A 25,095-nucleotide genomic window follows, 5' to 3' on the forward strand; every position below is an offset into this window, starting at 1 on the left:
ATCCCTCGCTACAACGTAGCACGATAACTTAGTATTTGGGTTGGCTATGGTCATTACATCTCTGAGGAGCCCTGCAGAACTTCAAAGGAAAGGCTAAGGAGAGGGTGCTTCTTCAGCTAGATGGGTGTGGACTACAGGTACAGCACTCAAGGTGGCTCCTCAGATCCCTCCCCTCTCCCCTCTTCCCGGTATATATGACATTCCCATAGAATCCTATAGAGGCTTCTGCTTTTCCACCTCACATCTGTAGTCCACATCACTCGTTCTGAGTGAGGGAAAAGAGTTGTGGAATCCTGGAGCCAGTGGAGCAAACAGCAGCAGCTCTGCTCAACCTCAGTGCCAACATGTTGTACCTGGAGACGGGGACCGCGCCATCCTACAGCGAGGTAAGGCCCATGGAGCCAGCTTCTAACGGGGGCATCAATTCAGCTCATCCGTTACCACGGTCACCTCTACAAGACAGAACAAATACAGTAACAAAGGATAGAAAAGTTACAGTAGGCCTTGAACAAGAACTTACCGTTGGGAATTTGGCCTTTTTTTGCCCAAGTCTGTCTTACACAGTTTTGGTTTGGTTTGAATACTTGTTCGATGTGTAATGCTGGCAGTTTGAACGTCAACACATCAGAGTAATTTTCTGATAGTTGAATAGATATGTGAATAATCAGGATTGTAGCAAGAAATTTCAACTTAAGTAACTTATAATAGCAGACCTTGTGGAGTTGAGTTCCTTTCCGTTTCGATTCAGTGGTATTGTATGTGTGTGCATGTTTGCATGTGTGTATTGTGTGTATGTGTGTACAGAGTGTAAGGGAATGTAAACACCTGGAGTGTCTCCTGGCTGAGTGGTTGTGTTCTATGAAATGGCTGCTGCTGCTGTTGATATCTAGATGATTGGTGCCGCTGTGATTTTGTATGTGCGTACTGCGTACTGTATCCCCTTCATGGGAAAATTAAAACGCTTGCAAAATGCTGATTAGTTCATCCTGCTTGGACCATGGAATAGACCAAAAATGAATCGACTAAAAAAAAATCTATAAAATGATTTCTTTTTTAAATCAACGGTTTAGATGTTAATCTGACCTCCACCGATTTAGAGGCTTTGGTGAATTTGAATGAAAATTATTCTGATGTGTGATATTGTAATCTTAGTATTAGATTCATTAGAAAAGTATTCAAATGAATTTGGTCTTCCAACATTTCGAGATCTGCATGGCTCAGTTTGATTAAAAAAAAAGAATTGAAAATGTCAGAGGTTTGTCACTTCTTAGAATATCAATAATGTGTTTAAGGAATTAAAAAGGTAGATTTAGCTTACTCTTAGACCCTAGAGTTATCTTTTAATTGTTTTAAAGAATTCCCGTTAAATCAAAACGGGCGAGAGAACTCGAATCTCAAAAGGCATCCATTTTCCAATTTTCAGTGTGATGAAGTCACAATTTGTCATAGTAATTTTTTCACAACGGAGTTGAGAACACTGGCTGCCATTTCTAAGGGGAATTAACCATGTTATTTTCTTTAATTCTGATGAAAACTTTATACATTTGATGTATGTATGCCAGTGCCATACGCAACTAGCTTGACACCTTATTTCTTATATCTATTTTTGATGGAAGCAACTTTAATGTCCTCCCCCAACTATTCTTTTTGTCAAACCTGCACAAATCAAACAAATTCATCCCATTTACGTACTCCTCTACTTGTCTTTAAGGAGAAAAGTTTCTTGCTGTCACCTAGCTTAAGCGGGCGGTCCATAACTTTGACATTTCAGCTTGCTTTCAGAGGTCATAGGTCAAAATACTGTAGCGTTGCTTGCTTGTGTGTTGTTCAACAAAAGGACAACTCTTCCGCTGTCAGTCACAAAGTCGAGGTTGTCTGCTGCTGCAGTCCAGTTCTAGCTTGTGTGATCATTGTGAGCAAAGTGCATCTTCATTGAGACAGATACTCCCTCCTATTTGGTATTAATAACATATTTATTCACGTCTTAACCACTTTCCTCCTGGCATCCCTGTTTTGTGCATTTCGTACACAAAAACAATTTGTATTGTTACGGTAGACCAGCTATTTCCGCCATGTTGTATGACGACCTGTATAGGACTAAAGTGGCTAATCCACCCAGAAGAACCCTGCATTGTGTGTGGTTATGCAGGCATCTCCCTGCCGTCCCTCTTATTTGTGCTGTCGTTACCACATACCAGATGCTGCATCGAAACACAGTGTCCACCCTAAAGAACTGTGACAGATTTCCCAGATTGCAGGTTGCAGATAGCAGGTGTGTCAGCCAGGTCACTGTCTTTAAAGTTGTTGAGCCAGGGGGGGGTGCAAGGGGGGCATCTTTAAGTGGTGTCCACCTCAGTCGCTGCAGTGTGTGAGGTATCAGGTTCCCCTGCTTACCCCCCCCCCCAGCGGTGCGGCAGTGGCAGTGGCCATTAGAATGCGTCTGTCCAGGCGTTGCTGTTTTAGTCCAGGGTCGTAATTGCTTTAATGGTGTGTTGACGTAGATGCAATCACCTGGTCTGCCCACCCCAGCAGGTATGAGGTGCAGATAGACCCCCACCCACCCGGCCACACCTCAACCCCCATCCCAAGTAGGGTCTTTTAATGACTCCCTCCCCTGTGGTCACTCATCACAGCCCCCCCCCCCCCCCCCCCCCCCACTCCAGACACTCTCATGCCGACCCAGGGTACACAGAGCAGGTCACCAGAGAGCTTGGAATGGGAGCAATTCCATCCCTTAGGCCAGGTCTCTGGGTTAGGGTTTGGGTTGGTCTCTGGTTCCTGTCATTTATTGCCAGTTCAAAGTGTGGGCATGATTAATTGGGTCTGCATTGCTAGCACAGGTAAAATAAATTAGTAATTTGATAAAATTTAATAGTAATTTAGTATTGTGTTTTTCAAGGACTGTCTTTCTGCAGAACTCTTTGAAAGAATGGACATTCATTTGAAAGCTTAGTAGGACAAGCTCATTACATCACCAATACATGTGAAAACAATGGAGAAAGAGTGTGAATATACTAGTGTAGTATACTAGTGTTGAAGACAGTGTTCCCTGTCAAAAATGATTCAATAGTGTGATGGCAACATTAACAATTCCCTTTTAATTGGAGCGACTGTTTGCATTTCAAATATCTGTGACATGTATATTCTGCATAATCGGGATTCCTTCATTGTTAATCAACAGGCTATCACTCTGAAGGTCAGCAGTGTCCCTTTCCTGTGGGCCTGAAATGCTTACTCCAGCATGTGTCCGGGACAAAGAAACGCTCGCAGGCCGCGAACAGACTGCGCAAACCTTTCACCAGCTTTATTAAAGGCTGTCGTGGATGTCAAGGCTGCTGATTTACTGTGGTTCTGTTTAGCAGCCTGACGTCCCAAAGGCCTAAGCACAGAGTCAGCTATAAACAGAAGGAATTTTTAAGAGCGACTAAAGGGGTTATTAAATGGCTGCTATATTATAGTGGAATAAGATCTGATTTAAGGAATGTGAGAGAAGTCCTGAATCCCCCGCACGAAACTCTTTGTAAAAAGTAAATAGCCAGCTTCCAGTCAATTAAACATTCAGACGCTCTTAGCTGTTCATCCCTTATCTTTGATCTCTAAATGAATGTTGAAAACTGAAGGCCACTGACAATCATGTCACGCATTAAAATTGTCTTTTTTGTGCTTGACACTTTGATCCATGATTGGTGGTCCCAGGTCGGCATCGGCCTTTTCATTATTAGATTAATAATTTCACAATGATAATTAATGCCCCTGTCACATCCCCCTTCCATAACATCAGCATCAGGTGGGAGGCAGTGTCCGCTGTGATTGGCTGAGAAGCTATACCGTTAATCTCCAATAGACAGCAGGAAGATCTTGCGCCACACAGTCGCTGATATCACCACCGCTGACTCACCACATTCGGGAAAGTATTCTCCAAACAGGAAATTGTGTCACAGTGTAGTTTTTCCAGGGAATAGGGGTGATTTAGCGTTGCGTTGCGTAGCTGATGAAGAAGACGGCACAGCACTAATTATTGTTATTACAGGCATAGGTAAACATGAAGCACAAAACCAAAGCACACATTTCTGAACCAGGAGGACTTTACCAAGCCTCTCTGTATTGAGATCAGACACAGAGGGCAACTCGATAGTCTGTCCAGTGTAAAGCTCCCTATTATTCCTGTCAGTAATTACCCCATTGTAAGGGAGCGTGTGTTTGTGAAAGCTTCTCCCTTCTAGAGGCCAGAGAGTTTACACTGAGTGGAGTTACCTTTGTGTGTGTGTGTGTGTGTGTGTGTGTGTGTGTGTGTGTGTGTGTGTGTGTGTGTGTGTGTGTGTGTGTGTGTGTGTGTGTGTGTGTGTGTGTGTGTGTGTGTGTGTGTGTGTGTGTGTGTGTGTGTGTGTGTGCGTGTGCACACGCTCCATTCACAGAGCACTTGTCTCCTAACACCTGCATGCCCAGTATATTGTTCCCCAGACAAGCTCTTATAAGCTCGGGTGGCATTGTTTCCGGGGAGGTTAAGCAGACTTGTGGCACACACACACAGTGACCCTTATCCAACAGCAACACAGAGCAACGATGCGCCCTGTGGCACTGTTGCAGAGGTATGCTGTGGTTGACTTGAATGACCTCTCTCAGGTGCTGTGTGCATGTGTGTGGGTGTGTCTGTGTATGTGTGGCTTTGTGCCTGCGTGCGTCTGTGCCAATGTATGTCTGATGAAGGGAGGATTAGCGTTTCACATTTTACCAACTTGGGTAATAGGCATGTAGCCTACCTCCTTGCGTGGCTGTGTGTGTATTTTGTTGGTCACCTGGCACACAAGCAACACCTGGCAGTGTGAATGGGTGTGAGCCGGGCAGCTGTGGTCGGCTGTGACTGAAATAAACAAGAGCCCCTCCGGAGATTAATGACCGTCTAAAGAGCGAGAGCCATGGCACCTAGTCCAGGAATGTGCCATTTATAAATGGAATGGAATGAGTTGAATGGACCAGCACAGCAAGCAGGAAGCGCTTGGCTAAAGCCCAGGCCAACTCTGCATCCTGTTTAAAGGCAGACATTTTAATTCCATTCCTACCCGTCTGGATAGTTTGGGTTTTGGGAACAAGCACTAGGCTGAGGTGTGTTTAATGTTTGTATTTTGATTTTGCTCCAAAAGGGTTAGTGGTGAATGGTGATGGAGACTGACTGTAAAGCAGGGGATTTGGTATATCTACACCTACTTGGTTGAAAAGCTGGTTCCTCAAGTACAATTTATGATTAATATGCAGCTGGATAAATCAATGCAAATCAGGTTGATCTCAGCAGGGTAGGTACGCTTAGTTCAGGATTGGCACCATGCCACAAAGTCTCTGCCACTGCCGAAAGTGCTAAGTTTTGATTTACAGAAAACATTAATCTTTTGCCCTATTTGATGGCTTTGATAAATGCATGTTCCACCTTTCATCTATTTGACCCTATAATTAGCTCCTATTATTTTTTTGACTCAATTTAAATCACATTCAACACATCCATGGACATGTGTGATGTGGTGGTAACTAATCACCCAGCATGAACTTTTACAAACAAAGCAAAAAGCCTCAACGGTTGATAATATCTTCACCGCATATTTAGGAATGCTGATTCAGCTATTAGTCATTCGTTATTCCTTATTCCGCCATCAGTCAAGGTAGATGAAATGCAAGCCTGTCGATAAGGACAGTATCTAAAACGTTTGAAGGTCTTTCCGCTGAGTCTGCAGATGTGGAGTAACTTTCTGATCAATGTCCAATTATTCAATTAGTGTATATTTCTTTGGCTCTGCTTAGCTAAATCGCTTAGTTAAATCATTTGACTAGCAGATGTGCCTACAAATCCATTTCCTAATCCTAGATTTAACTCTTTAGCGGCCACTTGTTGGCATGCTATGCTAGCTTGCTACTGAAATGTCCCTATACTCGTTGAAATCTTGGGTGAAAACACCCCTTTCCAGTTCATCCACAGTCTTTGAAAGCCTTCTACAGAAAAAAGGAGGATGTAATAATAAAATGCATGTTAGCCAATGGCTCACAATGTTCTGTCCGGACTCCGGACTACTGTAAAATAAATGCTCACTTGCCAGAATTTGAATGGCATCTACAGTATGGAGGTGGTATTATGATTTAAGCCAAATTGCTGTGCTGGGCTGGTGCCCAAAATCCTCAAGTTCCATTCCTGGCAATAACATCTCACGCGTTATGTGAGCATGTTTTCATCCTCCCCATGCAACCACAACGTGTTTATACTTTTTGATTGTGGAAGCAGAGTTATATTTACACACGGCGTAATTAACCTCATGCTAAACCCCCCTCCAAAGGTCCAGTTTAGCTTCAGAAATGTCTGAAATAACCTAGTAGAGATAAATGTTGACCCTATCTATGTCAGATTTGTACATTTATCCATCCAAGCTACGCCAGAATGGATTAACAACCATAAATACTTAAACTCTAGAGTATATACTTCATCTTACAACTTCTCTTCTTCTTTTACTTTCGGCTGTTCCCCTCAAGGGTCGCAACAGCAAATCATCTGCCTCCATCTCACCCTGTCCTCTGCCTCCTCTTCTCTCACACCAACTAACTTCATGTCCTCTTTCACTACATCCATAATAAATCTCTTCTTTGGTCTTCCTCTAGGCCTCCTGCCTGTAAGTTCCAACCTCAGCGTCCTTCTACCGATATACTATACTCACCATCACTCACGAATAGAGAAAATAGTTGATCTACAAGCTCAAAATGCTTATGTCGTAGACTTGTAGATTTGCAGTTTTTTGGGGGGGAAAGATTTGGAAAAATCTCAAAATCGGAACGCTATGTTAAGTATGTTGGGTTAAACATGAATCAATACATTTGTGTTGAACCGTGCCTCCGTCTCTGTGTCGTTATGGGTTAATTTATGCCACCTCTCTTGTGTTTTTCTCCTCCAGTCACAGTATACAAACCTGGGGCTCCTGAACAGCATGGACCAGAGCATCCAGAACGGAGGGTCCACCTCCACCAGCCCCTACAACAACGACCACTCACAGAACAACGTGACGGCCCCATCGCCCTACGCCCAGCCCAGCTCCACCTTTGACGCCCTCTCCCCTTCACCGGCGATACCGTCGAACACAGACTACGCTGGGACGCACACATTCGATGTGTCCTTCCAGCAGTCCAGCACAGCCAAGTCAGCCACCTGGACGGTAAGATGTCTATTTATTCACTGAACCAAACCCACTTTTACCGTAGGTTTTTATTTAAAGGAGCTATAGTCAACTTTTTCCTGAATAACGGATGCTAAAATTAAAAAAATGTTTCGAAAATATTTTGCGAAAAAAAAGAAGCTTCATACTGTATATGTGTTTCTATTCAAAAAGCATAAAATAATGATAAAATAATCATTTTGGCCATTGTCAGACCGACACTTCTAGTCTATTCTTTGATATTGTTAGACTAGGATGTAAACAAAGTGTCGGCCCGACAATGGCCAAAATTATTATTTTATCATTATTTTACGCTTTTTGTGGTCATTTTTGAATTGAAACACATAAATGAAGCTTATTTTTTTATAACATATTTTCGAAACATTTTTATTTTAGCATCCGTTTTTCAAGAAAAAGTTGACTATAGCTCCTTTAAAGCTTCAAATCATAACTTATATGTCCTATCCGGGATTCGAGCCCGGATTCCCCGTGCGAGCACTGAATTTTCTACTGCTGAGCTATAACGGAAAGGCCTTTTTGTGTTTGTGTTTTGATCCTCATGCCTTACCGCTTGTCAACCAATAGTGGTCCTACCCAAGGGATACCACAGGATATAAATGTCTCAATAGAAGAGCAAGTTGATTAAATACAACTACTGCAGTTGTGGTAGTTAACATTTTAATCACAAAGAAATGGATTGCAGCTTTAATCAACAAAGCTTACAAGGATAATACTTATGTGTGCAAAGAGTAGGTTGTTTGCGCCAATCAACAATTATATTGTGTTGTTTTATTATTGAATTATTGAATAATAGAATTAGACTACAACACAACCACAAAATATCATTGGCAAATAATTCATGGCACATAAATTGTAGGGAGTACCATTTAGTTAAACATTATTTTCTCTTGGACATTTGACATAATGTCATGTAAGTTGTCAATTATATAGACTGACTTGACTTCCATGCACTCTCTTTTTCTAGCACATTTCTAGCACCTAAGTAGAGCAATGTCACCTAGGTCTGATTACATGCATTTTCATTGAACATTGGCCAAGTATATGCACATACAGTTGCCCCTCAGGGTATATTGGGTATATGAATTTGGAGCCATAGAATTAATATTTATGGGCCAGCTGTATCATAACAGGTCATCGTCTAATGCAGTGATTTTCCGGGGCAAAGGTTAAAGCAACATACTGCATCTCAGAACCATGACATCCTTATCTAGGTGATCTATGCTTCAGGCATATTTGGGATGCAAGCTGACTGTACATTATGAAGAGACTGAAGTTGCACAACCACATCTGGTAAGGAAAGAAATAGCACTTAAGATGTGAGACTTCAGATCAAGGAAAATCCTCAGACATTTCTCTTTACGTCCCACACATCTGAAAGAAGATGGACATCAGAGGACGATCTTGCTACATTATCTGTCACATTCAGTTATAGCCTGATAAAAAATGGAGTCCACACACTGTTGTTAGCCCCCACTGTTTATTGCAGAACAACGTTTTGAATCCCAGAGGATGAAGATCTTTAGGGGATGGAGACGTTTATCGGCAATACACAGTGGCAGCTAACAACAGTTTGTGGACCTTATTTGTATTTTTATGTTGAGCCTCTGTTTGTGCTACACCTGATCACCAGACCTAAAGTGCATGCTCTACATTCCTAACAAAAGTATAGGTTTCCCACTTTTTATTTGTAGAGAATGTAGTACAATCTTGGGTCTTTCTTAGCCACTGGGTTAATAGTCTAAAGTATTTTATGACAAATTACATTTTAAATATATTGCATCCTGACTTTCTGGTGAATGCTTAATTCTGGTCCAACTACTAGGCTAAATAAACGTAAAAGCAGCCACATGTTGACCACTTTGGCCCTACTCAAAAAACCTTTAGAAATGGCAGATCTTCCAAGCTCACAACACATAGGAACAAGAGGGTTAATGTGATGAATACTCAAAATGCCTTACCATGGCCTACTCTAATGAGAATTAGCATAATATATGCTGGCCTTGCATCAGTTTACCAGCAACCTGCTGGGCAGAGTCCACTGGCGTCTTGTTGATGACAGAGGTAAACAGGCATAAACAGTTAGTCCAGGTGTTGTGAAGGCCTGGGCAGCTAGATGTCACCATGTGATGGTTCAGTAAAACCTACACAACCGGCTCCTCTTGCTCTGTCATTAGGGATGATGGGGACTAGAGGACAGCTGTTGCGTCAGAGCCCCACCTGCTTGGTTTGTGTATTTGTGTACGCTGCACTGCTGTAAACAGATGCAGCACTGTAGATGGAACTCACAGTACAAGACTCTGAACGTGTTAATGACAGATGCCATTAATACCAGAAGCCAGTGCGCCCTAGCGGTCACCAAAGTGAATTGGTGGTGCATGTGTGGCACCGCCAGATGGAGTTGTTTTCTTTATCTTGACCTTGCAGTAAATAAAGTCACCATTCCTGGTGGCTCAGCCAGTTAGGGCCGTATGCTCATAGTGTTTTGTGACACCCCGAGTTCAAATCCAACTCCCATCAAGTCTCGCAATGGCATCCATCTTTGTCCTAGGTGTCTTGTCTCTCTACAATGCAATCTTAATGAAGCGTTAAAAAGAAAATAATACAAATAAATAAATACATTTGACCTTTTATTTAATAATGCCATTTTCACTCAAATCTGACTAGAAGTCTCTCACATCAGATGTTGCACATATATTTTTGACAATCCACATAAGCCATGAATCTGAAATTTGGCAGAAAGGAGTGTTGAAAAACCTGTGGGCTTATTGCACCAATTTCAGCGCTAATGCGCCGTGGCTCTTGAGTAAACAGGCGGAACTTGCGGAGTATTTCGGCGATCTCGCCATGTTCGCCATTGGCCACACTGACTGTGGGATTGTGACATTCAGCCAATTCCCACACTGCGACGCTCATCCCTCTCATTTTCACGGTCTAAAAACAAAAGTGTCTGATGTGCAATTGTGTGGAGGTTGTAGAGTGTGGGGTGTGAGTGCCACTCCCCGTGGACAAGCCGATGGTTCAAGGCTCAACATCGTAAACACACGTAGCGTAACCGTCCAGCGCACGGTGCAGTCATAACACATGATGCAAGACTGCTTTGAATGCTCTGACATCACAAGGACATCTGATGGATGCCTATTTTGTCATTATTGTTGGAGTGTGTAAACTTTAAATCGCCCATTTAAACCCACAAAGAAAATATTGTTGGCTTTGTGTTTTTTCAAAACAGAATCCCACTTCTAAAAGTAAAGCTGGCTAAGTTGTTTTAGTAATGTTAAAAATGTGCACAATCTGCATATAGCTCCAATGGTCTTAGATGACTTTTGAACCTCACCGAAGCTGAGCACAACTGGGGTACCTGTAAATCCCATTCCCTCTAAAGCTAAATTTGATCTTGTCTTTCATAATGCATAACAAGCGTAATGTTTGTTATGATCGTGATCTCCATAATGGCGCTCAGGGAGAGAGAGTTTCTTTTATAGTCTCTGCAGTAGGTGCTTTAATTAGAGAGAATCACGATAATAGCGTTTTACCTCCAACTGACAGAGACTCCTTCGTCTGATCTCAGGAGATCTGCTGCAAATCTCCCCATAAGCTCAACAGAATAGCTCAACCGCTGGACTGATGGCCTGATGGCAGCGTGCCACAGAAGATGTCACCGCCACAGCTTTACTCTGCCAATAGATCTGCTAAAGCCCCCCCCTTTTGAAGGGCTGTGGGATCTTCCACTGGGACTTAGTGGACTGTGTACTGTGCTGTTTGATGACTGTTCTTGTGAAGACACACCTTAATCCCAAGCCCACACCTTAACCTCTTCCTGTCTAGGACGCCTGTGACACACACACGCACACAGAAGCACAACGCGTCAACATTTCCCAGAATGGCCCCCGCAGTGTGTCTCTCGTTCATGCGGTTGGCCATAGCACTCCATCCTTAATTGTTTGTTTAAAGTGCACAGCCCTAAGCAAATGAATAGTGTCTGTGTGGGTTGGAGGTGTTTTTTTTTTTCTTCTTCTGCTTCTTTGCTTGACTAAATTGATGGTGTGTCGCAAATGAGGCAACTATTGTTGGCTACTGATGCTACCATTGTGAGGCTAAAAAGAGCTTGTGTTTGCCTTGTATATTACCTGCCACCAGGTAGTGCTCAAAAGAGAGGAATGTCATGGTCTGGGCTATCGCTGCGACTCTGCACAGCAAGGGGGGATTACAGTAATGGATTGAGGGCCTGTAGATAATACTTGTGTAAATACCGTGTGCCTCTTTCCTGAACCCTGTGCTCTCGGGCGAGCTCTTGTCTTCTTTTTTTTTTTGAGAGAGAGAGAGAGAGAGAGAGAGAGTTAAGCTCGATGGCTGCATCTCACATTGCGCCGCGGGAGGAGGAGGTACCCTGCGAAACAGCTCAAAGAGAAGAGTGTTCCAGCGAAAGGCGGCAAGACGCAACTTGCCCCTGGAACATCTGCGGGCCCGTCCCACGCCTCACAAGATGGAGCCGAGACTTGTTTGTGTCAAGAAGCTTGTCACGACTCGCCCGTCACAGAGAGACAAGTCCTAAAACCTTACAGCTGAAGGGGAAAAAAATAAATGGGAGATTTTTCAGTAAAAAAAAATAAAAAGTAAAAGATTTTGGTGATACGGACGTGATTTCTCAATAAGGGGGAGAGAAAAATCCATCGAGTCAGTTTTCTTTGTAAGCTTGTTTTTCTTTTTACAAAAGAAAATCTGGGCTTACCGTACTTACTGTCTGATATGCAACAGTACTGACACCAACGACCCAAAAAATGAAATGCTAGTTGGTTGCATAAATACAAAAGGGAGTCATTAGTCTGTCACCAGATCACCGTTTCTTGGATCCTCACACTAACCAAAACAAAAACGAATTTCTTGTGTGTTGTGTTATGATTAAAAAGCCCAAACAGAGTTGTGGGAATTGTATTTTTGAGTAAAAGAAAAAGGAAGATACTTATATTCTTGTTTTTAAAAAAACACAGTTTGGCACTGCTTAAGGCATTTGGGAAGAGTAGAGGGGAAAACCAGAATAATTACACAAAACCTGGCTGTCAGTGATGGTTCCAATCTTCACATGTAATTTAATCCCAGTCTCCATCAGAAACAGAAAATAATACTATTTCATAGTTTATCTAAAACACAATCTGGTTAAAAAGCGAGTTCTGTTTAGAGCTAAAAAGAAAATATGTATTTTTTTTTCTTCTGCAGTCACAGAGGTGATGGCAAATGGCTTCTCTAGAATGTATGCATCTCAAGCCACTCTTAAGGTCTGGTTAAATAAACACAATGACACTCGTGCGTAAAGGGTTTGCTGCTGCCTGGTGTGAGATGTGACCAGTGCAGAGCCCAACAAATACTGTATATCAGCCGGACATTATTTTACTTTTCTTGTTTTTTTTTTGTTTTTTTACAGCAATTAAGCAGACGATATAATCTCTTGTCTTTAATAATAAAAAATAAAATAAGTAGTACATTATACGTAGGACCATAAAGGAAACAAGTCCCTATTATTATTATTATTACAAAATATTGGTCAAAACGTAATCTGTGGTCTAGGACTCCAAAATCAGGATCAGCATCAGAACCAAAAATCTGGCATCGGTGGAGCTCTCCATACTCACAACGTCAACGATGAGACGGATCGATATCGATATCAGATCGCGTCCTATATACTTCTGCGTTAAACATCTTTAAGAAGCAGGTGTTTTTCCTCACTTGTGGCGAAAAAAGGTAGGGAGGGTAAGATGAAGAAGAAAAAAACCTCCTTTGCATTTTTGTTGAATTAAACAGGTTGAGGAGAAGCTCGGGGCAAGATAGGACATGTCAGGTATGAAGAAGACAAGACCAGAGGCGCCAAACAGTGCTTGTTTAAGGGTCTGTGTTTGTCAGGACTTGACTCCTGCATGCGCCCGCAGCGCTTGTCAGGGAGAGAAGAACGCTACAGCTGTGGGCCTGTCTCGACCTGCGTCGCTCTGGAAGTGTGTATTCCTCTGTTCGAAAGCGTCTTGTGTGTGGAAGAAAGTGAATGCACACACATGCAACACCGTGCATGACCCCCCGAACTGCACATCCATGTAGTATGTGCAGTGTGATTACGGCCCCGTCATGCAGCCTGCTTCCTATTTTGTAAATCTGTGAAAATAGGCGAGTGTGAGTGTCGAGATTGTCAGCTGCTCAATCTAGAGTGTACATAATCTAGAGTGTACATTTTAACTATTTTTTTAAACTTTTTTAAACAAGTGTAAAAAAGTACACACTTGTTAATTTAACAGCCTGCATTTTGCTTTATGTTTTACTTTTACTCTCTCACCCAGTGATACTGTGTAGGGGATTAAAACTCACATTTACATTTTGAATTTTAAAAAGGGTTAGGGTTAGGGTTAGGGCACAAAAAGACAATTTTTTTAGGCACTCTCCTTAGGCAAAGAAACAAACAAACGAAAGAAAACGGCCTATACAGAATACAGATCACTGGCTTCCTTCTTATTGCCACGTTTGGCTGTTGAAGAATGTCATGCTTGCAGTCTTCCAAACAGAAGCTTTTTTTCCCCCCTTTTTTAACAAATGTGATTTAGCAGCTCTGTAATGTGTGTGTGTGTGTGTGTGTACTCTCTGACTGTGTAATTCACATTGTGACCAATGAATGGCTCATAATTACATGTTAACACCTGAGCACCGCACCCTGTGTGAGCCACTGAATCCCATCAGTCAACTGGCTGCCCCTCCACCCTGCACTGTGTTGGCTTTAGCCATGTGCCGCTTTTCAGCAGTCGCCAAGCTCCAGCTCTCACTGCTGAGCAAACACACCACCACAAGCACATATTTGTGTGTTCAAAAGTTTGTAGCCCGGGGGCTAGAACAGGCTCCCTGGAGTTTGGGTTTGCGTGCATGAGTGCATGCATATGTGGGTGCCTGTGGTGTGTGCGTGTGTGTTTAAGTGAGAGCATGTATTCGTTGCGTGCGTGTGCGCGCATTCATTGGAATTGTTCAATCCCTGCAAACTGTAGTTCTCTTCTCTCCCTTTAACCTGTCTCACTTTATCTTGAAGCTGACACTGGTGTTCGGCTGCTTTGGCCTTCAGCAAAACAAAATATAGTCCTGTAATTATTCAAAACACTATACACACTCTTCATCTCGCTATCTCTTCACTCACTCTCTTTCTCTGTCGATCTCCCTCTCTTCCATGTCTCTCTGCTTGGCTTCCCCACCTCATTTAGCTGATTGACAGGAGCGTACTGGGAGTATCAGGTTGGGAGCCAGGCGACAACTACGACCATTCATCTTGTGGTGTTTTTTTTCTTTTTTTTTTTTTTCTTTACCTTTTTTTTTATAAAGGAGACTTTTGGCATGCCACTTTGATTTGGAAGCGAGGGATTGTTCAGCCACACATGCCCCCGAGCTAAAAATAACCTCATTTGTATATCGATTATTATCGACTTGAGTGTGTGAGAGACTAGCAGGGATGATTGGTTGGTACTGTAGGTAGGTAGATGGATATGGACATTAATGGATAATTTATTAGACCTTAATGACCTTTAAAAACAAAACATAAAACTAAAACTGAACTTTGAAAAGCTGGGACTTTGGTTTAATTTCCTCAATACTGTAAACTCATACAAAAATGTTATCTCCATCCAGCACTCGAACGGTGCTGTGTCCCTGATGTGCTGTGCTTACATTTAGTAATGAGGTCACTTGAGGAAAGGGGCCTACTCCAGGATTATTAATAACCAGACTTTTATTAATGGAACCCCACTTCTGGACGGTGAAACATGAACATAGAAACAGCAAGAGAATTTATATATATTTATATACGGGAGAGAGAGAGACCTGAGAAGGCACTGTTTGGAGTTTTTGTCGTGATGAAAGGAAAGGTTTGTGCCTGGGGAATGGAGCGCTCGCGTCCCTGCCAAGCTTGTGTAATATTAAAAAGTCAACACAGACAGGTGCTGGGATGTGCTCCCTTTCATTTGGAACAAAACTTAATGGAGATGGAATTTTATGTGCCATTGTTCTAGAACACCGCCCCGAGCGGCTTTCACAATGTTCTCAGAATACTTCTCTTCCCGCAGAAAACGAACCTGACAGGGAAAACTTTCCCCGTGTTGGTCCCCCCCCCTGCCACCCTCCACCCCTCTCCTTCCACTCCCCCTCACCCCCCATGTCCTCTCCGCACCGTGGATTTGAATCTGCTGCTTACACAGCACTGATTTGAATGGTTTTGTTGACACAGTTGCGTCCTGCCTATTAGAAATGATTCTCTCCTTTATTTTGGCAGCTTTCTGGTTATCCAAGCTTACAGTGCCAGCAATAAAACAAATAACACATCCATTATCAATAATGCCTTTGAAAGCTTGAACGCGAGCCAGGTTGTGTTAAGCAACCATCACTTTTGGCTATAGTGTGCGTGTGTGCGTGTGCGTGTGTGTTTGTGTGTGACTCTAGCCTGTCTTACAATGATGTATGTACCGTATGTTCTGTGATGGTCCTAGCATGATTGACCCATTCCTGCGGTCAGTCCATTTCCACCCTGGCCCACGCTGTAGTGAGCGCGCTACGTGACATATAATATTATCTTGATGATCTCAAGATAGCGGCCATCAAAATGTTGAACAGGGCGCTCCTCCCCATGTAGATGAAACCCATGACCCTGTTTTAATTGCTCCTTGAGGGGTGTTTTTTTATGACTCTCCTCGGAAGTCCCAGAGGCTCACTATGCGAGTGAGGTTTGCCCAGTACAAGTGTGTGTGTGTGTGTGTGTGTGTGTGTGTGTGTGTGTGTGTGTGTGTGTGTGTGTGTGTGTGTGTGTGTGTGTGTGTGTGTGTGTGTGTGTGTGTGTGTGTGTGTGTGTGTGTGTGTGTGTGCGCGCCTGTGTGTGTGGGGGTCATAATCACAGTCTTGCTTTTAACCCTTGCTTGCCTCAGGGGAAAAACAGAAGTGCATGGTCCAGGCAACAGGTGTTGCCAGGATGATTTGAGCCTCTTCTAAATGCAGGCTAACGTTGTTGGCTAGACTAATGTAGCGAGCTATATTGATAAATATTAGTTACGTTATTGTGGTATTTTCCTTGTGGTATTTTTACTTTGTGGTGTTTCCCTTCCTTCTTAACCTTGATTTATTGTCTAAATCGAAACCGATCTATTCATGAAAAGGCTTTATCTAACGATTCTTCTTCTTTTTTTTTCTTTGTCCACAGTATTCCACAGAGTTAAAGAAACTCTACTGTCAGATCGCCAAGACCTGTCCCATTCAGATCAAAGTCCTAACCAACCCGCCACAGGGCGCTGTCATCCGGGCCATGCCTGTTTACAAGAAGGCAGAGCACGTCACAGAGGTGGTCAAACGCTGCCCAAACCACGAACTCAGCCGCGAGTTCAATGACGGTCAGTACTCGATACAAACATTTAAAGAGGTGGTGCCATAGTTTTGTTCTTTTTCTGGTTTTCATGTGTCTATGAGGTTGACAGTACTTCATTAGACCCCATGGTGTGGTTGTTATGGGCAATTATGTATTCCCTTTGTATTTTGGATTTCTTCCTGGAGGCTGACACCAGCTTGTGGGTCAAAAGTGCCGATCCAAAAACAGTGATTAAATGACATCATATAATCAACCCCTCCCCTTTTACCATTCACCCAACACTGAGAGTGTGGCTAACTTCAGCTGGGTCACCACCCACCATGACAACCAGGCATACTTAATGAACTGGTGGGTGTGGCCACATAAAAACCTAATTTTAACTCTTTCTCTACACTCTTTTGGAAAGAAATCCTCCTCCTAGTATAATCATAATACCTGATAATCATGTTTTAGGGGGGAAATAAATCATGGCACTGCATCTTTAACCCATTTAGGCCTAGAATTATTGAATGCTTTAACCAGTGAAAAATAGCAGATATACAAGCGAGCTTGTAGATCTGCTATTTTTGAAAAAGTCGTAAAAATGTTTGCAAATCTGTGCAAAAGACTTGTATGTATTTTTGAAGCGAACATTTGTAACTCAAATTTTGCTTCTGGGTGGTCCCTGGAACAAAATATTTTGACATGGGGGTCCGTGGCCAAATAAATATCATTTTGGGGGTCCTTCACATGAAACGGTTTGAGAACCACTGACATAGTAGTCTCTCAAGAACAGGCTAACTGAGCTCCATTTAAGTGAAAAGGACCTTTTCTTTGACGATGGCTAAGCCAGATTGCTGACATAGAATCAAAGGTTTTTCAAAAAATCTTAGAAGGATTCAAAAGACACTAATAGAATCGGGCCAAACTTCTAATTTTCACGATTTTTCGAGTGCTGCGCTGCGAGCTTGTAGATCTGCTATTTTTCAATAGTTAAAGCATAAAATAATGATACACAATAATGTGTACCGTTTTAACTAAACCTCAGTCATCGGTTGAACAATTCTTTTTGTTCACCTTCAGCTTCTTATGCACTCTTTTAAAAAAAAATATGATATAATTCTGCTTGCAGGCCAGATCGCTCCTCCGAGCCATCTGATTCGTGTGGAGGGCAACAGCCACGCCCAGTATGTGGAGGACTCCATCACGGGCCGCCAGAGCGTCCTGGTGCCCTACGAGCCCCCCCAGGTGAGAACCCCCTCCCCACAGAGCCTGGAGAGAGCCTGTTTCCATCCCACTGTCAACGGCATCTCACCACCTCACCACTGTGACAGACACAGCGTTAACAGGCTTCTTCTTGACTTCTCTGATCCTGCCCCCCATACACACACACACACACACACACACACACACACACACACACACACACACACACACACACACACACCTCTCCCTCACTAACTCGATCCTCACAGCCAGCAAATGTTTCTCAACAGGATTACACCATGACGCCGCCTCTAGCTACGTCTCTGTCAACCCCTTAAAAGGAAATGGTCCTGACTTTTTTTTTTTACTCGCTTAAGATTTTCAGCTTCAGGTGTTGCTCCATCGCAGGTCATACAGCGATTTGTGACATGGAATTTTAAAGTGGTGTTGGGATTCCGTTCAGTTTAAATGTCCCTCGCCTGAACAGCAACGTTACGGTTGTGTGTAGAAAGTAGGATTTCTTAGCAAAGCAATACCTGTTCATGTCTACGGTGAACTGTAAACTTTTATTTCACATTCCGTTGTTCCACCTGCCTTCCAAAGCAGCCACACCCAGCTGGCTCAAGATTGCCTCAAAAACACGATTATGCAGTTGTACATGACAGTGAAGATCGCCCACTCTCATCATTTCTTAATGACTACAACCAAATGTGCATGAAATCAATATCACAAATCTACTTGATGATGATAAAGTACATCAAAGATACATTTCTCAACTTTGTTCTCTCCCCATATCTGATCAAATAATGCATATAACTTCATCAATGTGTCTTTCAGGTGGGCACAGAATTCACTACCATCTTGTACAACTTCATGTGCAACTCAAGCTGCGTGGGCGGAATGAACAGACGCCCCATCCTCATCATCGTCACTCTGGAAAACAGAGAGTAAGAAATGAGTCCGTCTTCAGTGGTTGCCTCTTGTCGCCTTTCTGTTAGCACTGTTTCCCAAACAGTGGGTCGGGAACCATTTGTGGGTCACGGATACATTTTTATGGGTCTCGAGTTGTCGAGTAAAAATAAAAGAAATCTTTTTCTACTAAAAATGTAATACATATTTAAAAGATATTAAAAAATAAATAAATAAATAAATAAAAATATAAAGTAAAATATAATAAAATAGCTGATCAGTTTTTGGGGGAGGGGAACATTTTTTAAATATACATTACATTTTTTGTAGGAAAAGAAAATGTTATTTTTACTCGAAAACTATTTTCACCAGTTAGTTTGGGTCCCGGGCCGAATGTGTAATTTCTCTTTTGGGTCACGGACTAAAAAGTTTGGGAACCACTGCTGTAAAGTGTTTGAAGTTTGTCTCTAACGAACCACTGTTCTTGCTCCTGCCCCTCTCTCCCCTCCAGTGGACAGGTGCTAGGTCGCCGCTGCTTCGAGGCCAGGATCTGCGCCTGTCCGGGGCGCGACCGCAAGGCCGACGAGGACAGCATCCGCAAACAGAACGTAACAGACGTCACAAAGACCACTGAGGGTACGAAACGCCGTAAGTAGCGCGGGGGCTGGTGAAGGGCTGCCATGCTCATGGGCTTCTGATTACAAAGGACTAACACACTTGACACGCTTGCACACTGCTTGCACACCCACCTCGCCTTCCTACACGCTAGAGCTTTTCTGTGCTTTTTTCACCACGGTCCACTTCTTGCTAGCAAGGCTACCTTCTTCTGAAGGCCATCGCAGGGTACTGATCGTGCTTCTATCCTCCACAGCCTTTCGCCAGGTGTCCCATGGCATTCAGATGTCCTCCATCAAGAAGCGAAGATCCACAGACGAGGAAGTTTTTTGTTTGCCTGTAAGTCCACACCTCTGTATCCCTGGGAGTTCCTCAGGGAATTGTTTGAAGCCCATTACAGTTTCATAGTGCTTGAATCGCCCTGACTGACATTTCTCTCTCTCTCTCTCTCTCTCTTTAACCTCTTGTAGATTAAAGGTCGTGAAATATATGAGATTTTGGTGAAAATTAAGGAATCTCTGGAGCTCATGCAGTTTCTGCCCCAGCACACTATCGAGTCGTACAGGCAGCAGCAGCAAAACCTCCTACAAAAACAGTGAGTACCAGTGCTAGTAGGCACCTTTTGTTCTGACCGTCACAGCATGGACCTCATTCAAATCCACCCTCGCATTTGAGTGCCATCAATTGTTGCTGTGACCACCTTTAACTGTCTGAGCTCATTTACTAACGCTTGGTTTTCAAAGTGGTTTGTATTCTGATTGGTGAAGAACGACGAGCAATCAAAGAAGATTGTTACGATGAAATTATTGCTGTAAAGTTGTGTCGTGCTGGTAATGATTATGCATTGCAAAACATGTCTCTGTATAACAAGCCTTTGAACAAAGACCTGCTACCTTAGCAGTTTTGCATAACAAGACTATAATCACACTCCAAGAATGAGCAATTCTTAGTTTTTTTTTTCAAGGATTTCTTGATTTTATATTTCACGAGTTGAATCTGGAATTTGCGTCACGCTTGTGCCTTAGAGGGTGAACTTTGCACAGTTTTTTTCCCCTCCTTCTCTCTCATGGGATATGAGCCAAGTTTGATGAATCGTGACAAATGTACCTGGCTACGCTTTGTTTAGGAGAAGCTCCCAAAGATTGATGGTAACGCCTTTGGGTGCTTTGCCAGGTTTGCACAACAGCACCAGTCACAAAATCCCTGCCTCCGTCTCCTATTGGCTCGAGCGTAATTAAAACTGTCTCAGACACACACATTCACACACATTTCACCTAGTCCACGCCCATTCACCATGAGCCATGGAAAAGGGTAGATGCAAGTAAATGATAGTTTGACGGCCCCATGATGATAATTATTGCTTATGTTATAGTTTCCCATTAAAAAACTGGCAGGCCGCCAGACAGTGAGGTAATTCTTTTTTGTTTTTGTTTATTTGGATGTCTGTTATCTGTTGCCTGCTATCAGAACCTTAAGTATTTATCATACTTAATCAACAGTAACATTGCATCTCTTGGTTCACTGAATATTATTTTCATAACCTACAGCGCTATCCTAATCTACTTCAGCATTTGCTTTACTTAGTAGGAACATTCAATTCTTTTTCACATTCTTGTGAATTCTCTACACTCTGCTTTATTTGCATGCTGTCGTGTTCCCCTCTCCTATTTGCCCATCATATTGACCTCTGTATTCTTAACTCCTGCTGTTTCAACGTCAGTCTTTACCAACTTTAATCAATTGTATCAGTTTCTTTTATTACTACTTCAATAGACCCAAAACACTATGAAAGCATGCTGAACATTCCAATATGTTTCAACTGTATATTATGTTGGCAAATAGTGCCATCTTCTGGTGAGCGATGTTACTGCAGGTTCATTCACCACCACCATTCTGCGAAATCAGTTTACAGTTTACAGTTTAGGCATTTAGCAGACGCTTTTAATCCAAAGCGACTTACAATAAGCAGATAAAACATCACAATAATAAACAAGATAATATGTCAGTACATCAACAGCAATATAACAAATGCAAATGGATATCTATCTAGAAAAAACACAATATAATCAGTAAAGAAAAAAAGTTCTAAAAACCTAAAAGATCTTCTCTTTTCCCCATCACTTTAAGAGTGATTCTTTGCTCTGCCTGCCTCTTCTTTTCCACTGCCGCATGTGTTTTTGTGAACACTCTGGCCTCTTTCTCCTTCAGTGAGCCCTTATTTCTGCTCTTTCTCTCTCTCTTCTTTCTGGTTCCTCTCTGCAGTCTGCTTAAAGCCCGTCTTGGTAGCCAGCTCCTGGAGCCTGCGGCAGAGCAGAGGCGGCGCTACAGTTCCTCCTGAACGTCTGCCTCACATTCCTCCTCCTCTTCCACCTCCTCTCCCAGTCACATGGACTTTCTCCTTCGCCTCCTCTTTCCCCTACTCCTCCCCTTTTTCTTTTCCCCGGGGGGGACGGCGTACCGAGGATTTGCCTTTATTGACACTGGTAGAGTTCCATGAACAATGTTCAGTTGCTGCTAGAAGATTGTGGACTCGAACCTCCGGTGCAAAGTGCATCTGATCACGGTGCAAAGTGTAGGCTATGAGCCGTACAGTACAGTACAGTACAGTACAATACAGTACAAGGCGTCCTTGCACAGGCCTACTGTATACAGACCTACACTAGGGCCTAGACATGGGGGGTCCTTAAAGTTCACTGGTAATGCTTTTATCAGTGATGTTTTTTGTTATTTTTTGCATGCAGATTATTGTATTATTATTATTCTTTTCTTCATAAAGGATATTTGCAATGACATGACATTCTCGAGGAACCACAGAGAAGGGTACCCCATCATGCGGGGCAATCCCAGTTTTATTTATGTCATGCGAGCATCGCATAGAAACTGTGTGTACAGTAACTACATCTCAACTGACTTCTTCTTCACCACTTGGTTGAAGTTGGTCAGGAACCAAGCTCTAGTGTTTGTATTTTGTTTTCCGTTACTTGACTTACTAAGCTATTTCAAGTCTACATATGCATTTAGCTTGGGCTTTATTATCAGAGCTGGACTCAAATATTTGGTTATCTTGGGAGGGAGGATAAAGAGACTGAAGATAACTTTGCTAATGCTGGTCATGTTTTTTTTAAGTCACTGCAGGACAGTTTTGAGTGTTGTTTTTTTGAATTACATGTAACTTTTCTCAATAGTCTTTCAACAAAAGGGAATTGCAGATATACAGTACGTCAGATTATGTGTAAAGCAGAGTTCTGTCACTTTTCACCCCTGTGACCATTCTGTTTGAAACAGATTACTTTATTTTCTGTGGCTGTTCCGTCTGTCAGAACCAATAAATGTTTTTGTTTCTGCTTGAACTTGAAACTCTGCTTTGCCTTCTCTCTTTTTCTGTTTCATTGCCACTACCCACCCACCCACCCACCCACCCACCCACCCACACACACACACACACACACACACACACACACACACACACACACACACACACACACACACACACACACACTGTACTTTCTTTGTTTTGTTTTTTTTACTTCCGAGACCCTAAACAATAACTTACATTTTGTATGGGCTTCCTGTACAAAGAAAATCTCAACAAATGATATACCTGTAGAGTGATGCCATGCAACGCTACTCTCATTTTGTTATAATTATAATACGTTTTTTCCCCCCATGAAAAGTTAACAATGTGAAGTCGATGTGAATATGAAGTGCGACTTAACAAGCGTGCTAAAGTAATGTGATCAGACCAGGGTCAGATGAACCTAACGTAACGAGCCCCTTGTGTCGTCCTCCCTCCCTGCTCCAGGACCCCCATGCCGTCTCAACCCTCCTACGGCTCCATCTCTCCCACTCACGGAAAAGTCAACAAACTGCCCTCCGTCAGCCAGCTCATCAACCCCCAGCAGCGCAACACGCTGACTCCATCAAGCATGTCCGGAGGCCTGACTGACAGTAAGTGTGCCCCCCCTTTGTTTCGCTTTCCCCAAGGTCTGTCTCAGACCGTATTCACTGTCAACCCCTCCCCAACTCCTCTCTCAGCCTCGCCACCAGCCTTTTCACCCCCCCCCCCCCCCCCCCCCCCCCCGAGGGAGCTGTTGCATGATATCAGTAGGAGAGCCTGCCTGGGCAGGCACAAGGGACCTGTACACTTCTCTGTACTGTGACAGGCCGCTTCCTTTTCTTAAAAAAAAAAAAAAAAAGAAAACAGAATCTGATCCCTGTGAGACTTAACTCTTTTTGCGGGCCCGCAGGCCTCCTTTTATGATGCATTGATCTGTCATGTTGAGAGTATATAAGAGAGAGTATATATGCCCCCTTCCCTCTCCCGAATCCACCCGGCCCCTTAATGTTTGTTTCTCTCCAGAGAAAATTAAAAACAAAACAAAAAACTAAATGCTCATGGTGGCTGCCTGTGTTTCCTCCAGTGACTCCCATGATGGGACACATCCCCATGAACGCCGACATGAGTTCACTGAGCCCCACACATGCACTGCAGCCCCAGCTTCCCATGATACCTACCTCCCATTGTACTCCCCCTCCTCCATACCCCATGGACAGCAGCATCTCCAGGTACCTGACCACACCGACGGGGAGGGGGGCTCTCCTGCTAGATGTTCACTGCTATAGCTAATTAGAAGTCTCCTCTCCTCATATTTAGTGCATAAAATAGAAACAAATAGAAATAAGCTGCATATTTATACAATAAAGGTTTTGGCACTTGTACCTGTTTTCAACTCTATTTCCCCCCTGATTCCCTGTTGCAGCTTCCTTCTACGGCTGGGCTGTGCAGCCTGCTTGGACTACTTCACAGCACAGGGCATAACCAACATCTACCAGATTGAGAACTACAATTTGGAGGTGAGTTTTGTTTTTTCCCCCTCCATCTTCAGTCCTTTCTAGGTTTAAGCCCGATTTATACTTTGTTGTGCGACAGTGTCTCACACCAAATAGCTGGTCATAACGCTTACATAAATGAGAGATTATAGATTTGGTCCGCGCCGCAGTGGAACGACGTAGCCTACATTAGCCATTAGAAGGAGCTTAATGTCCTATATTCTGTACCCTTATGTTGTTTTTCTAAACACACATTCTGTCCCGCAGGACCTGTCCCGTCTGAAGATCCCCATGGAGTTCCAGCACGTCATCTGGAAGGGCATCATGGAGCATCGGCAGACTATGGACTTCTCCCCGCCCCCCCACATCCTGCGCACCACCAGCGGCGGCTCCTCTCTCAGCATGGGCTCCTCGGAGGCCCGTGGCGAGCGGGTCATCGACGCCGTGCGCTTCACGCTGCGCCAGACCATCTCCTTCCCTCCGCGCGACGACTGGTCTGACTTCTCCTTCGACCTCGACTCCCGACGCAACAAACAGCAACGCATCAAAGAGGAGGGGGAGTAGGACAATTGCAGGCACCACCCCTCCCACCCCTCCTTCTGTCCCTGACTCACCGGTGTCACAAACGTTTTCGCCAACATTCACAATGCCGCGCCACTCCGTTGGAACATTACTTAACTAATACATTAATAAAAGCTAAATACATTCTCCAAAAAAATAAATGCACTTATTTTACAACCTTCCTGTTTTCGTCATGATAGCCAACTTAAGTAAATGGTGTTTGAGAGAAAAAGAAAATGCCTTTTTTTTATATCACGTTCAAATTTCTTGAGAGCACTTAAGAAATGCAGAGATTTTCTTTTTTTTTCCTTTTTTTTTAAGTTCGCTTTGAGCTTTTATTTTAGTTTCCCCACCCCCCCAGAAAACTTGTGTAAGAGGGGTTGATTGTATATTTTATTCAGAGAAGTGTTATTTTTTGTTGTTGTC

General features: G+C 43.2%; 1 protein-coding gene across 3 annotated transcripts; it reads left to right on the forward strand.

Moving 5' to 3' along the window:
- Positions 1-344: 344 nt before the first annotated feature.
- tp63 (tumor protein p63) lies at positions 345-24,868 on the forward strand (the record flags this gene model as incomplete). Of its 3 annotated transcripts, none has more annotated exons than XM_080722293.1 (12): positions 345-386; positions 6,927-7,184; positions 16,408-16,594; positions 17,681-17,796; positions 18,592-18,701; positions 19,175-19,311; positions 19,535-19,617; positions 19,749-19,873; positions 23,081-23,226; positions 23,700-23,844; positions 24,039-24,132; positions 24,376-24,868. In XM_080722293.1, 12 exons carry the CDS (start codon positions 345-347, stop codon positions 24,670-24,672), a joined length of 1,740 nt encoding a protein of 579 aa, XP_080578419.1. In that variant the 3' UTR covers positions 24,673-24,868. The 3 variants fall into 3 exon arrangements, with proteins under 3 accessions (XP_080578419.1, XP_080578418.1, XP_080578420.1); XM_080722292.1 differs by having other exon boundaries at positions 19,175-19,299; positions 23,081-23,262; XM_080722294.1 differs by having other exon boundaries at positions 19,175-19,299.
- Between the last annotated feature and the right edge of the window lie 227 nt (positions 24,869-25,095).

This window comes from Nannobrachium achirus, assembly GCF_963921795.1.
Source record: "Nannobrachium achirus genome assembly, chromosome: 1".
NCBI lineage: Eukaryota > Metazoa > Chordata > Actinopteri > Myctophiformes > Myctophidae > Nannobrachium > Nannobrachium achirus.